We start from the raw sequence: 15799 nt of genomic DNA, 5'->3' as shown, positions 1-15799 counted from the left end.
GAGAGTTGTAGTTTGCTAAGTCACATTGCCAAGAAGTGACAGAGCTGAAATTAATACCCCCCCAGGTTGGTTCTGAGAGCCTTTGGGTTTCCCCAAGGCCTGTGTGAGAAACTTCGCTTTTTGGTGCTATCTCTTCTGGAGAGGATATAGCATGGTGAGAGCTTCCCAGCCTCCCTCTGTCTCCAGGATCTCCTGAAAGAATGAAGAAGGCAGGTCCGTGGTATGAGGTTTAACCTCCCCTTTCCCGTTTCCTCCACAGGACCCCCAGGTGGCAACCCAGTAGGGATTTCCCTCAAGTTGGTTCAGGGCTAAGAGAGAAGCATCTTGACCCTTTGGGACCCCCTTACCTTGGCCCTGGTTCTCCTGAATTTGTTTTATTTCAAGACCAATGATTGTTACTCTTCTCCAGGCTACTCACTGTGTGGAGGGAACTACAGAGGAGAGACCTCTTCCTACAGAAGAGGCAGACTTTGAGGAGAACCAGGGGAGGTCTTCTCTTCAGCTTAGTTGGTGGACAAGCAGGAGGGCTGCCTTGGAGATGCTGGGTACCATCCCGCCTGGGTGAGCCACCACCTAGCTACTCCCTTCTAAGGCTTTGATGGGGTGTGTTTCAGGGCTCGACACAACTGGAACCGTGAGTGAGCTGCGAGGTGCTCTGTGCCCGAACCTGGGCCCATGGAGGGGGAAGGGGCAGGTGTGTCGGACGGTAAGAGGGTTAGGAGTATGGAGGAAATAGTGGAGCAGAGAGGGTGAGAGAAGTAGTTGGGAGAGGCGGCCTGGGTGAGAAGGAGACAGGAAGCCGGGGAGGGTGGAAGGGACAGAGCCAGGATGAGAAAGTGGGAAGCCCCAGGAAGGGGAGAGACGGTGGAAAGTACTGCAAAGAGTAGGAGATAGGGAGCCAAATAGCTACCTTGCCTCTTCCCGGTTGTGTGACCTTCAGATCGAAGCTTCCCTAGGGTGCTTCATTTGTAAAATAGGGATAATAATTGTCCTTAACTCAGAGGCTTATGATAATCAATCACTAAATAATACATAATCAATAGTGATAAGCACCACATGGAGATCTTAGCATAGGGAGTTATTTCCAAAACTTGTTCACGCTCTTCTCCCGCCATCTAGGATGTTCTCATTTTCCTCATTTGGATTTCCCTAAACTATAAACAGTGTCACCGCAGGACACGGGGTGAGGGCTCTGGATCCCCCCACATCTTGCACCTGTCCTACTGTGCATTCGGTGTTGGAGAATACTATGAAAATGGCAGTGGCTGGCTCCAGATGCTCTTAAACTTTCCTAGCCTGTGGCTTGTCGGGTTCTTCTGTTCATTCCCCCTCTGCCTGCCCCATCTCCTGAATCTATTCCTACATCTTTGTTCTCGTGATAGAAACTCTTTGGATGCACTGAATGCAGGGAAACAGTCCACCAGAGCTTCAACCCCAGAGATTTCACACTGGAGGTGACCCATTTCCATCCACCTCCACACACCATGGTCACACCTCTCCTTGACAATTTTAACAGCAGCCTAACCAGTCTTCCTTTCCCCATTAGACTCCCCTCCCCACTTCCCTACAGATTACCCCACACCGTCTGTCAGAGTGAGCAAAACCTCCCTCAGGAACCTTTAGGGGCTTCCCACTGCCCACGGAATTGACTGCCATTTCTGACACCATCTTCTGTCTGGAATGGTAATTGTTGACTTGTTCTGTGGTCCCCCACGAGACAGTACACTACTCCACACCAAAATTCAACAGTTCATCATTCAACAAATATTTATTAAGCACTTCTTTTGTGCCAGGAGCTGTTCTAGATGCTGAAGATACATCAGAGAACGAAGCGAACAAAAATCCCTGCCCCCAGGGACCTTACGTTCTACCTGGGGGGAAGAGGGGGAGAAACAGAAAACTATAAAAATAATAAAAATAAATAATTATATAGTATGTGAGAAGATACTTGCTCTATGAGTTTTGGAACTCATTCACATATCAGAATATAAAAATATTCAAGCAATTTTTTAAAAAACTGTTTTCAATTCAGTTTAGTTTGGATAGGGCAAAGTTCTGTCACTTTGGACTACCACCACATTTTATGCTCTCAGGACATGGGTCTTGAACCCTAAGGACGAGGGAAGATGGAGCAGGTGCTAACCATTGGGCCTCTTCAAGAACTACAGGAAGGCCTAGCCCAGGGCTCCATCTTCCCAACAGATGGTGGAAGGTTCTACTTGAAAGTGATCAGGAGGAATCTGGGTCAGTTCTCCGCTTTGGCCACCAGGGGTCATTTTACCCCTGTAAATCACCATCTGGAGCAATCCCTTGAAGACACACAAAAGGCTTACTCTAAACTAAAACACACAGAGACACACACAGGAAAACCCTGACACACACACACACACTCTCTCTCTCTCTCTCTCTGTCACACACACACACACACACACACACACACATGCACGCCACTGAGAGCTCTAGTGAGAGAAATGCATACAGGACACACGCATGGCAGCAACTTCCTCACTTACGCAGTCTCAAATCCGCAACCCCTCCCAGCCCTACTCCAGTTAGGAGGGAAGAAGGAAACAGTAGGTGTTTCCATTCACCAGTCTTCCATTTCCTTGCCCCCAGCTTGCTAAGAACAGACACCTTATTCCTGTTCTCCCTTGCACTCTTATGTCCCTGGGAACTTCTTTCCGGGCTGTAGCAACAGTTCCCTTTTCCCTTCCCAGGAAGGGAAGGTGCCCTTCCCACCCCTCCTCTGAGTGTTTGTGTGACTAGTTCACCCCCACCTCAGAGCTGCCCCACCTGCACCAGGAAGCCAAAGTAATGTTGCACTGGGTGTGCAGCTCCAATCTACCCCTGCAAACCCTCAAGCCTTTGGGACTAGAATTAGCAATTGCTTTGTGGAGCATTGCCCTGTCCCCCGCAGTAATAAAAAACAATGTATACATATGCCCTGGGAAGAAGTTACACATGAACTCTAATACTGACTCTTAGATGTCCACAAGGTCAAAGTTATTTTCAGAATACTACTCCCTCCCACCAATGTTGATTGTCCTTTGCAATCTCCTTGTTCACAGGTATACCGTGGAGTTTTCCAGAGGCTTCGTGAAGTGTGATGACATTATTGCTCTCAAAGCTAATGGAATGCGTGCTTGTGTTGTTAGGACTTAACGAGTTTTAATTTCTAATATGGTTATGTATCAAAAGGTAAGGTATAAGCAAAGGCTTTTTGGAATCCTCGATTGTTAACAGTTGTAAAAGGGTCTGAGAGCAAAGTTGGGGAGATGAAGGGCCAGAGGCAGAGAGAGAGAATTTAGGACCTAGAATGGAGGAGGTCTGGAAAGTGGGGCAGGGTGGAAGGAAAAAGGACACCTAGAAAGGCCTACAGAGACCAGCATCTGGGGGGAAAACACCCTCTAACTCACAGTTTTGTCCTGCCCCCAACCACCCCTTGCTGGGTGTCAGGTCTAAATTGTTACAAGTCACTAACCAAGAATGAAACAGATTCTGTCAGTGTCTCATGCCTCCACGCTGGGCAGGGCAAGGCCAAGTGGAAATGAGAGTGGGTAGCATCAGAGGCACTGAGACTGCTGTGGTTGGTCTAAATCCAGGACACTCATTTTCTGCTCCATCTACCGGCCCTCCATAGTGTTTCATGCCCACACACCAAGGGCATGTCATCCAGTCGTCTGCCTATGCACTGAGGAAGCTCACAGCGTCACTCCCTCCGGACTGCCCAGGGATCCGCCCCACGCTCACCATCACCACCAAAGCAAAGAAGGCATTTCCACCAGCACTCTTCTTCCTTTCCTGTGCCCCAGGCTCGCCATGCTTTGTTCTCTTGTGCATTTATGGGCAGAAGCTGCCGCCCAGAAGTCCAAGCGCCCGATCCACTTCCCTCGTGTACAACACCCTGCGAGTGTGCGCGTGTGAGCGGCGCGGGGGCCTGGGAGGTGGGGATGACTGCGCAACCGTACGCAGTGCGTTCAGAGGGCCGAGTCCTCGCGGCGCTGGGTCAAGGGCGTCCCGAAGCTGGAATGCCGGAGCAGCTCTTGGTTGGCGGTAGCCGGACCGGTGATGAGGATGGTCTCGGTGGACCGTTCGGCGTGCGCTCCCTGAGCCCCGTTGGTGGCCAAGGTCCTGGCGCGGAGCGGAGTGCCCAGGCCGCGCAGGGTGTTGCGGAAACCCTCGGCGCTGAAGTAGTACACGAGCGGGTCCAGCACGCAGTTGGAGCCGGCCAACAGCACCATGACCATGAGCGCCTGGCGCACCCGGTCGCGCACCTCGCTGCGGGCCGTCACCACGTTGCCCCGCAGCAGCCCGTAGACCGCCAGCGTGGCGTTGTAGGGCACGAAGCACAGCAGGAAGATGACGAGGTTGGCCAGCAGGAGGCGCACGGTCTTCTGCCCCCGCCGGCTCCGCGTGCTGTCCGGCCGCGCCAGGGTCCAGAAGACCCGGCCCGACGAGTAGAGCATGGCCGCCAGGGGCAGCAGGAAGCCCAGCGCCTCGGCCAGCAGCAGGAGCCACAGTAGCCTGTTCTGCCACATGTCGCCGAAGCTCTCGAAGCACAGGTGCACCTGGCTGCCGTTGTAGCTGCAGGGCGAGGGCCTGTGCACCAGGCCGGCAGGCACGCCGAACACGGCGATGAGCGCCCACACGCCCAGGCACAGCAGCCGCGCCACGCGGGGCCGCCGCAGGTGCCGCAGCCGCAGCGGGTGCACGATGGCCACGTAGCGGTCCACGTTGATGAGAGTCAAGAAGATGCAGCTGCCGTACATGTTCGTCTGGAAGATGGCGCCCGCCGTCTGGCACAGGAGGGCAGAGAAGGGCCAGTAGTGCAGGGCGTAGTAGGAGATGCGCAGGGGCAGGGAGAGGGTGAAGAGCAGGTCGCTGGCCGCCAGGTTGCACATGTATACGCTCACCACAGAGTGCATGCGCAGCACGCGCAGGAAGATCCAGAGGGCCAGCGCGTTGAGGGGAAGCCCTGCGGCCAGCACCAGGCTGTAGACCACCATGTGCAGGTAGTGGGTGTCCCGGTAATCAGGGCACTGGGAAACGAGGCTGGAGTTGTTGGCAGAGTTGTGCTGCATGGTAACACAGTATGAGAGGAGCTAGGCTGGGGACATCATTGGGTACGCTAGGGTCCTGGCCTTGTGTTCGTCCCCAGACTGGGGCCTGGAGGCTGCGCAGGGACCGTCCTGGGGCAGGCAGGACATGGGAATGTGGGCTACGGCTGCGGGGCAGATGGCTGTCTGAGGGGTTGGACACTTTTGGTCACCGCTTCATCAGCAGTGGAGACCTGGAATAGGAAGGCAAGCCAAAGTCAAGATTATGCAAGGACAGCATGCGAAGTCCCAAATGTTTATCTAGCTAACCTGGCTGGCCTCTTGAGTCTTTTCTCAGCCTCGGATCTTTCCCTCACTTTCTGTCAGGCCATAGTAGCTTTCCGCAGTAAGGCTATATAGCACAGTTTTAAAGGCCCAGGCTCTGGGGTCAGACTGCCTGGGTGTAAATCCTGGTTCTGCCAACTTGCCTAGCTGGGTCCTCCGAAAAGTGACTTAATCTCTCTGAACCTCATTTTCCTTACCTGGAGAAAAAGGTGGTGGTGGTGGTGGTGGTGGGCGGCCCCACTTCATGAGGTTATTGGATTAAATGAGATAGGTGTTAAGTACACGGGTTCTACTAATAATCTCTCTCCCTTTCTTCCTTTCTCCTACAGATGTTTACTGAGCTTTAGAAGGTTCCAGGCATGTTCACAGCCCTGAACAAAACAAAGGCCTTGCCCCCAGCTCCTTTACTTCCACCGAAGGGAGACAGATAATAAAGTTCAAGTAAAGAGGTCCTATGTCAGATAGTAAGAAATACGATGGAGCACCACCCCTGGAACTCCCCAGGTCTGCTGGCTCCCTGTTATCTAGAGAATAAAGTTCAAATTCCCCAGGACAGTACAAAATCCAAGCCTCATTCATCACATCCATGATTGCTCCTGTGTGGGCTGGATTTGTGGTCAGAACAACCCGGGTTCGGCTTGATTGTTTGACCGCTCTCTCAGTTTCGTCGTCTATAAAGTGGGAATAATAACATAATGGGCTCTCATGGGCTGATCACACACCAGCACACTCCTGCCGAGGAGGAGAAGGTGGCTGTGGGCTGAACTTTTCCAGGTGCTTCCCTGAGGATCTGACTAGGGAGCTTCCCAGCTGGGATTCTGTGACAGAGGGAGAAGGGGTTTTTTTAGTGAGGGCTCAGAGGGGACCCTAAGTCCAGAGAATGTGGCAATGAGGCAAGGAGGTACCAAGGACACTGCCAAGGCCACTGGAGAGAGAAGCCCATAGCAGCCACAGTGCTCAGGCAAACGCTGGCGGACGAAAGATATGGCTAGGAGGTAGATAAGCCAGAGTACAGGACATGGTCTCAGAATCCCACTCTCCTTAATGCCTTAATGCCACAGAAGCTACTCTTCCATCTCAACCCCCAGTTCCATCTTTTGTGTGTGGTGGGGGGTAACGGGTAATATATACACAACTTAAAATGTACTATTTTAACCATCTTTAAGTATACAATTCAGTGACGTTAAGTACACTCACAATGTTGTATGACCATCACTACTATTTCCAGAACCTTTTCATCATCCCAAACAACTCTATACGCGCTGAACACTAACTGCCCATTCCCTCCCCGCACTCCCTCCAGCTCCGGGAAAACTCTATTCTACTTTTTGTCTCCAGGAATTTGCCTATTCTATTTGAATTAGTGTTTTCATTTTCTTTGGGTAAATACCCAGTAGTGCAATTACTGGATCATATGGTAATTTTATTTTTAATTACTTGAGGAAACTCCATACTGTTTTCCACAGTGGCAACACCAATTTACATTCCCACCAATGGTCCACAAGGGTTCCCTTTTCTCCATGTTCTCACCAGTCCTTGTTATTTGTCTTTTCTTTTAGAGGGGGAGAGGGGGAAAGTGAGAGGGAGAGAGAGAACCTTGGGCAAATTCCACGCCCAGTGTGGATTCCAACATGGGGCTCCATACCACAACTCTGAGATCATGACCTGAGCCGAAATCAAGAGTCAGAGACTCAAGAGACTGAACCACCCAGGCGCCCCTCTCATCCTGGTTTTGATTTGTGTTTCCCTGATGATGAGTGACATTGAGCATCTTTGTCTGCTATCTGTATGTCTTCTTTGGAGAAATGTCTATTCAGGTCCTCTGACCATTTTTTAGATTAGATTACTTGTATTTTTTTGTATTTTTTGTATTTTTTGTAGATTACTTGTATTTTTTTGGTGTTGAGCTGTGCAAGTTGAATTTGCCTATTCCAGACACCTCATCTGAGTGGAACCATATAATATCTGTCCTTTTGTGTCTGACTTCTTTTTTTTTTTAAAGGTTTTATTTATTTATTTGACACAGAGAGAGAGAGAGAGAGATCACAAGTAGAGAGGCAGGCAGAAAGAGAGGGGGATGCAGGCTCCCCGCTGAGCAGAGAACCCAATGTGGGGCTCGATCCCAGGACCCTGAGATCATGACCCGAGCCGAAGGCAGCGGCTTAACCCACTGAGCCACCCAGGTGCCCCTTGTGTCTGACTTCTTTCACTTAGCAAAAAGTTGTCAAGGTCCATCCATGTTTTAGTATGTATCAGAATTGCAATCTTTTTTCTATAGCTGAATAATATATATATATATATATTTAAAGATTTTATTTGACAGGAAGAGAGACAACGAGAGAGAATATACAAGCAGGGGGAGTGGGAGAGGGAGAAGCAGGCGAACAGGAAGCCTGATGTGGGGCTTGATCCCAGGACCCTACCCTGGTATCACAACCTGAGCTGAAGACAGATGCTTAACTACTGAGCCACCCAGGCGACCCTGAATAATATATATATATATATATATATATATTTGTTTATCTATTCAACTGTCAATGGTTACTTGGGTTTTTCCACCTTTTGCCTATTGTGAATAATGCTATGAATATGATGTCCACATGCCATCTGAGGGAGCAAAGTTGTCCAGAGACCCTGAGCAATTATCCCAAGATACTGGATTTATTCCTCTTGAAAGGAATTTTTTAAAAATATATTTGTTTTTTAAGATTGCTTTATTTACGTGAGAGAGAGAGCATGCGTGTGCGAGCATGAGTGGGGAGTGGGGCAGAGGGAGAGGATCCCCAGCAGATTCCCACTGAGCACAGAGCTGGAAGTGGGGCTCATCGCAGGGCTTGATTCCAGGACCTGCGATATCATGACCGGAGCCAAAATCATGAGCCAGAACCAGATGCTTAACCGACTGAGCCACCCAGGGACCCCTTAAGATTTTATTTTTAAGTAATCACTACACTGAACGTGGAGCTTGAACTCATAATTCCGAGATCAAGAGTTGCACACCTCACCGACAGCCCACCAGGTGCCCAGGAACTGCTTAAATTCTTACCAAGCTGTAAACCTGATTCTAAAGTCTTCCTGTGGGTTTTTTGTTGTTGTTGTTGTTCATTTGTTCTTCCTCAAACCATGACTGCTAGCAGTTAAGCCTTGTAAGAGGTTTAGGAGAACAGTTAGAGGAAATAAACATTTCCTCTGCAAAATACCAATTTCACCAATGAAAATCATCCTAAATGGGGCTGAAACCCACTGAAAAGCAAATAAAACCAGACTCTTTCCTTGACACATGCCCCATCTCCCATGCTTCTTTGCTCCAGCCACGCTACACTAACAACAGTTTTGCACAGTCCTTAATGTTTTCAGGACTCTGTTCTTGCACGTGGAGTGCAGGCTCTTTTTTTTCCCCTAAGATTTTATTGATTTATTTGACAGAGATACAGAGAGCACAAGCAGGCACAGTGGCATGCAGAGGGAGAGAAGGGAACAGGTTCCCCACTGAGCAGGGAGTCCTATGAGGGACTTGATCCCAGGACCCCGTGATCATGACCTGAGCCAAAGGCAGCTGCTTAACCGACTGAGCCACCCAGGCGCCCCAGTGCGGGCTCTTCTGCTTGGAATGGCCTGCCTCCCCCTCTCCAACCGGCAAAGTCAATCATTTCTTAGGACTCTGTGAAGCCTCACCTGCCTCCCTCCCTCCCTCCCCGCAAGGCAGATGACATTCCCCTTTGTACACTGTTCTCCAGGGGTGTCCCACCTGTCTTGTAATTAGCTGTGCTTCGCCTGCCCTTCCCCTTAGACTGTGAGCTCCTCGAGGGTTGGTCTGTGGACCGTGACTGAGTCATCTTGGTCTCCCCAGCCACTACGTCCATAAATTTTGAGGGAAAAATATTAGTGATGATTTACTGGCCATTCATCCCATCCCAGGCTATTTTACATGCGTGGTCTTTAACCTTCCAGCAGGCCTTTGAGATAGGTGTTTAGCCTCGTTTTTATGGTAAACAGAAGCTCTAGAGCTCCATCAGCATTTACACTCAGGATTCACACCCAGATCCCAGCTGCCCCAGGGCTGTTTGCAGCAAGAGTGGCTGGTGGGATATGAGGGTGCCTGTGGCCCAGAGCACCTGGTCCCTTATAGCTGCCGGGGAGAAATCTCGGCCCACAGATAAACAGTTACTTCTTTATTTCCCAGTTGAAATAGACACTTTTTTAACAGCCCACCATTTCTCATTGGTAACACAGACTCCTCTTGCTGTCACACACACATACACACACGCACACGTACACACACACACACAGGAGTGTCCCTCCTTACGATGTCTTCTCACCTACTTAAGCACATTAGTGGTTCACAGCTTTGAACTTCTCAGGTTGTTTCCTGTGTGTTTATTTGCTTCCATCCTACCCGCCTAGATGGGAAGGTCGTGGGTTGGGAACCCCTCGTCCATGGCTTTCCTTTCAAGCTCCCACTTGGGACTCACATTTCAGTCTCTGTGCTTAGCAGGCCCATGTGACATTCACTGACTACCTGGACGGAAATCTGTCCCCTCCCCGCCGTGTTCACACATCCTGTAATCTTGCTATAATGTCTCTTGTGTCGGTCCCCCAGCCGCTTCTTATCTCACTCCTACATTGCCCAAGTGTATAACTCACCTGGTAGAAGACTCCACCTCCTAAAGGGCCTGTTTGGAAACAGCCTGCATTATAATTTCAAAAACAGTTTACACTGTCACTACAGTCACACTTGATCATTCTTAACCATTGCCTGGAGAATCAATAGCTTCTTACACACACCAGACAATGAATGAGTGAATGAATAATTGTTTACCAAGAATCCCAAGTATTTCTGACAACAAAGTTACAATGTTCGAGGGACTGAAAAGTATTAGATGAGCTGCTAGTTAAAGGGAAAGGCCTTTTGTAAAGCAGATGGCGATGCTTTCATTACTGGACTCCAAAGTGGAGAAGTCCTTTTTGTGGAAAAGTCATTGCTTTCTGACAGATACACACACAAGGGCCTGAGCCGGGCATCGAGGACTGCCAGGGCCCTGCCCTGGTCCCCGCCCCATCTGCCTGCTTCCCGGGGCTCCTGTCCGTGGAGCTGCGTGGCATGGTGCCAGGCCAGATGGCAAAGATGGGGAAAACTGCCAAAAAGGAGGCAAACAGGAAGTGGAAGGAGGGCTCTAGCGGGGGCGGGGTGGGAGGGCAGCCCAGGATCTCACCCCAATCCTGCCTTGAGAAAGAGGTCAGGTTGTAGAAGAGATGGAGGAACCAAAGAAACAACAACTGTCCCAGAAAGGATCAAACACACCGGGGCTTTGTGTCCCCAGCGAGGAGGAGGGACCTGGAGGCCCACATCATCTTAATAACCTGCAGGCGACAGATGTGGTTACAAGCACAGCACCACACGCAGATGTGCGTGTGAAGACAGATAGATGTGCACACAAGATCCCCGGTATGTGCACTCACCCGCTAACACACAAGTAGGTGCATGCACGGAGGCGCGGACAACTAGGCCAGAGGAGGAAGAGCGGACACAGCCCTTGCCTTAGGGACAGTATTCTTATCCAGAGAGACAGAGCGCATCAGGCAGCCTCCGGAGCCATCTGTTGGCACCAACAGATCCCCGTGCCAAGACGCTGAGGGGCTGAGGAAACTCCCTGGGGACTGCCCAGGGCACACCACCCACCCTCCACACCACTCACACGCCAGAGCCAGGACAGCCGCCTTCCTCCTCCCCTGGTCTCTTTCAGGTCTCTTTCAGCTTCCTAGGTGCACATCAGAGGGCCAGGTTCCTGATGGCCTCAGGCCTCTTGAACCTGTCCCATTGCCCTCTGAGCTGGGCTGGGTGCTGCTCTTTGCTGAGATAAGCCAGAGAGGCAGAGCTATTTTCTGCCAGGCAGGAAGTGAGAATTGAGTAAAAATGTGCAGGAGGCTAGGTCATGATCATCTCTCCCTCTCCTCCACACAACCTGCCTGTGCTATCCACCCTTCTGGTGCCTGAACAGCCATGCAGAGAGGGCTGAAGAGAAAGGATTAGGTGATTCCGGACAATGGGGGAGGCAGGGTGGGGAAAGAAATATCTCTTCTCTGTCCAGCTCCCTCCTGTCTACCACACTCTCCATGTGCACCACCCCCCCGCCCCTCCTTCACACCCACCAAATGCCTTGCTCTGTCTTCTCTCTTTAGTCATTCACGCCCTTCAGGAGTTTGAAAAGAAGGAACCTCAGATCTCATCCTCCTTGCCCCAGAAGATGCGTTCTAGAGTAGCCCCAAACCTCATTTTTTTTAAAGACTTTTATTTATTTGACAGAGAGAGATAGATCACAAGTAGGCGATAGGCAGGCGGCGGGGGGGGGGCGGTGGGAAGCAGGCCCCCCACTAAGCAGAGAGCCCGATGCAGGACTGGATCCCAGGACCCTGAGATCATGACCTGAGCAGAAGGCAGAGGCTCAACCCACTGAGCCACCCAGGTGCCCCCCCAAACCTCATTTTATTTTATTTTTTTATTATTTTTTAAAGATTTTATTTATTTGACAGACAGAGATCACAAGTAGGTAGAGAGGCAGGCAGAGAGAGAGGGGAGAAGCAGGCTCCCTGCTGAGCAGAGAGTCCCATGCGGGGCTCCATCCCAGGACCCTGGGACCATGACCTGAGCCGAAAGCAGAGGCTTTAACCCACTGAGCCACGCAGGCGCCCCCAAACCTCATTTTAGATTCCAGAGGCCACAGCTGAGAGTCACAGTGAGCCAATGTGTCCTACCCCTGTGCGCCCTACCCACCCCCTACCCCCTCATTAGCTAAGCCCACCTCCGCAGCTGTGAGCCGGCAACACTGGCAGGATTGTCCCCTTTACCCACAGACAGGCTTAATTCTAAATCATACTTTTTTTAAAAAAGAGATTTATTTGTGAGAGCAAGAGCGTGAGCCCACATGTATGAGCAGGGGGAGGGGCCGAAGGGGAGGGAGAAGCAGGCTCCCCGCTGAGCAGGGAGCCCCATTTGGTTCCAGGACCCTGAGATCATGACTTGAGCCAAAGGCAGACACTTAAATGAGGCACCCAGGCGCCCCTAAATTATACATCTGATATGTGTGTATGTTCAGACTCCCCAAACAGATCCAAACCAGGCTGAAGCCTCCAGCAGAAGCTTACCAAAGTTTGAAGGCTTTGTGAACAGCTCTGTCTTAGAGCTGTTCTGAGGACACAGATGAACCCCGCTCATCTGAGGGGCCTGTGGCGTGGAGATAGTACAATGACACCACGGTGAGTGGAGTGGATGGCCTCTTCCTTCCCCCGGGGATGGGTGGGAGGCTACAGTCTTCCCAAGGAGAGAAGCCTCTGGCACAGGCCCCCCAGGGCTGTTGTGCCCTTTCTCCATGGCCCCTCTTCCTGTTCTGGGCCTGCTCTGCTGTCTCCAGCCAAAATTCCTGCTCCGGCCCCTCCCCACCTGGCCCCACCTCAGCCTGTCACTTCCTGCATCATCCAGTATCCTCCTCGGCCACGTCTTCTCCCTCTGGATATTCTGACCTCACCTCTCCCATTTTTTCTGGGCCAAAGCAGAAAGCAAAGGTGGCCTACAGCTCAGGAGTTGGTTTCCCAGGTCTGTGGATGTCACCGCACCACCCGCACATCTCCCTCCACCCTGCTTTCAAGAGCTGGAAAAACAGGAAATAAAGTCACCATCCAGAGAAGTCGCTGGGACCGGATCAGCCCGCTGCCACAGCCCTGTGCCCTGAGTTGTCCCTGCGCATCTTACCCTTGTTCTGGGGCCTGACTGGGTCCTGCCCCCGCACAGAAAGCCTGAGCCTTTTGACCTCTTTGACCTTGCCCTGAACTTGGGCGGCACTTTTCCCGAGCTTCTGGCTTCGCCCTCCACCTTTCCACTGCCTCCTTCCCATGGCACATTTTGCTGGGGTGTACTCTGCAGGGAGCAAGCTGGGGAGGGCCAACAACATCAGGCAGAGACACGAGGACCTGGGCTCTAGAGTCTCTGAGTGGCCAGGAGGGGAGGCTCACAGGTGCAGGCAAGTTCTTATTTTTCTCTCAATCCTTGCCTCCATCTCCCCCTGGGGCTACAACTTTCTCACCCTAAAAGGAGCTGGAGATACAACCTGGTGGGAGTGATCCTTCTTGTCATGGGGGCTCCCCTAAATAGAGGTAACAGGTAAGCAGCTGCCCTTAGTAGTGGGATCCAAAGTTATTATAGGGCCTTGCCGACCCTCACCTGTGCTCAGTATCTGAAATTCCATCCCCTTCGTGCCACTCATGAGCCGCATTCTATCAGAGTCATAGGGACATTAGAGAGCATCTTGTCTAATCTCGTACAGAAGATGGACGCACTGGGTTGAAGTGGTGTTTCTCAAAAATCCCATTAAGATACACCTTGGTTGGGGCGCCTGGGTGGCTCAGTGGGTTAAAGCCTCTGCCTTCGGCTCAGATCATGATCCCGGGGTCCTGGGATCGGGCCCTGCATGGGGCTCTCTTCTCAACAGGGAGCCTGCTTCCCTTCCTCTCTCTCTGCCTGCCTCTCTGCCTACTTGTGATCTGTTTGTCAAATAAATAAAAATCTTTAAAAAGAAAAAAAAAGAGTTCCTTTAAGATACACCTTGACTAGCTGGGAAGGATAGCTACAAGAACACATCTGTGCCAGTAATACCATTAGTGGAGTTTAATCAGATGAGTTCGTTGTCATCTAGCAGAGGGTTTGGCCTGGGGGGAGGAGGGAAAGGGTCTGGGAGAGTGGGACAGGGCTAGACACCACCCCCAGAGAGCCCTCCTCAGTAGCTGTGGGAAGCCCAGGATTCAGCATAACAGTGGGGGCCTGGGGGGGGAGGGGAAGACACACATCTCCCCAAGATTCTCCAGTGTGGGGCCTCGGGCTTCAGAGGGGCACTCCTCGATGTGCCTAGTGTGGTGGCTGCCTCCCTGGGCTCGCTCCAGAAAAGACTGCAGGAGGCAGCCCCGTTTAGCTTTTTAGCTTTTTACTCTAATCAGAAATATTTTCCAGGTCCCACGCCCCCCATCATCTCCAGCCCCACCCATGGGCCCCATTCTAAAGGAGGGACTTGTGCCCCCTGCAAAGTTCAACCCCGCCGGTGACAGCCCCATACCTGTGTTCCCTGTGGCTTCCGCTGCCTGCTCTGGGCTGGGCTGGCAGGACCTGCTCCTGAGGTGGGTGGGGACACATTCTCCCGGCAGATCTCAGCGAGTCCCAGCTCCCTGCACTCAGTCAATCCCACACAGGGCAGGGAGAGAGAGAGGAAGCCGTGCCCTCCGTGGCCTTTGCAGCCCATCAGCGAAGAAACCCCAGCAGAGAGTGGCACTTAGTCCAGCCCCAACTCTTGCCTACTAATGGCTCCCCCCACCCATTGCTCACACACTCCCTAGCTTCCGGGAAGCCCGACTGGCACACCCACCCACGGGGATGGATGACTAACCACCCACTCCGAGGTGTACTTACACCAGTTCCCCCTGGTGCCTCTTTCTTTTTTGGGTTCCAGCAGGTGGTTTCGCTCTTGCCATTCATGGTCACCCGGGGCCATTCCTCCCTGCTTCTGTCTGGCTCCCCTAAGGAGCTCCTTCTTCTGGGGAACGGGGGACTCAGATGGCAGTCCCTTGTTCTGCACCCTCTGGCTGAGCCCCTGACCTTCTGTATCAACAAGGCTAGGCATGTTGGCCATGCCCAATACACAAAAACAGCTTAAAAGATTTTGACTGTAGGTGAAAAAGGATATTGTGGTCAAGTCAGTCTGAGAAACTCTAAGCTGAACAGGTTTCTCTATGACAGGGCTTCTCATGGTCTTTACCATGCCACGAGAAGACTGATCATGTGTTCATAACTGAAGCTGGGTGAAGGGTTCATGGGGTGCGTTATTCTATTTTTGTGCATATTTGAACTTTTCCATAAAAAAATAAGTGCTTTTTTTTTTTAAATGCTGTTCAACACCATGCAGCTGTAGGAGAGACTGTATAGTTTCCCAAACACATGTATCCTTGAACACATTTTGGGAGGTCCCAAGTTCTTAAAGGTCAACGCTGGAGTCACACCTCACGGTATGTTGTCACCTCAGCATTCAGATCATCTGGCCCATCACTGGATGTCGAATCAAGGGTTTTCTGAGCTCCAGGTCCCAGCTCTCTCCTCCCTCCTGATGAAGGGCAAGTTCTGCCTTACTTCCCTGGGCTGATTCCCGCACCCCTGGAACAGGACCCCAGGCAGGCTCTGGCCTTTATCCTCCAGAGGGACCATCTTACACTCCTCTGAGGTCATGGGCTTCAGAAATAAAGACACGTGCCCTCATGGCCCACACAATTCCTAAAACCCGGGCCATGGCCTTCAGTCTAACTTCCTGATTCCTTAGGTCTTCTCCTGGCTCCTTCCCTGAGTACCATCGCTGAGGCCCTTTCATCTTCAGAAGGACCCATAA

The 15799-nt window shown here is 51.5% G+C and overlaps 1 protein-coding gene across 4 annotated transcripts; it reads right to left on the bottom strand.

The window, feature by feature from the left end:
- Positions 1-1749: 1749 nt before the first annotated feature.
- Positions 1750-14981, bottom strand: LPAR5 (lysophosphatidic acid receptor 5). 4 transcript variants are annotated; one of them, XM_046013465.1, is made up of 2 exons: positions 14833-14981; positions 1750-5290 (listed from the first exon to the last, which is right to left on the bottom strand). In XM_046013465.1, the coding sequence occupies exon 2, from the start codon at positions 5079-5081 to the stop codon at positions 3978-3980; it is 1104 nt and encodes a 367-aa protein (XP_045869421.1). In that variant the 5' UTR covers positions 5082-5290; positions 14833-14981; the 3' UTR covers positions 1750-3977. The 4 variants fall into 4 exon arrangements, with proteins under 4 accessions (XP_045869421.1, XP_045869419.1, XP_045869418.1 ...); XM_046013463.1 differs by lacking the exon at positions 14833-14981 and adding an exon at positions 14483-14709; XM_046013462.1 differs by lacking the exon at positions 14833-14981 and adding an exon at positions 11078-11532.
- Between the last annotated feature and the right edge of the window lie 818 nt (positions 14982-15799).

Source organism: Meles meles, chromosome 7, assembly GCF_922984935.1.
Source record: "Meles meles chromosome 7, mMelMel3.1 paternal haplotype, whole genome shotgun sequence".
Classification (NCBI taxonomy): Eukaryota; Metazoa; Chordata; class Mammalia; order Carnivora; family Mustelidae; genus Meles; species Meles meles.
Note: the sequence above shows the minus strand (reverse complement) of the source record. Positions and strands in the feature narration are given on the sequence as shown.

Excerpts from the sequence above, each read along its gene's own strand:
- LPAR5 (XM_046013465.1), bottom strand. The coding sequence starts at position 5,081 with ATGCAGCACAACTCTGCCAACAACTCCAGCCTCGTTTCCCAGTGCCCT.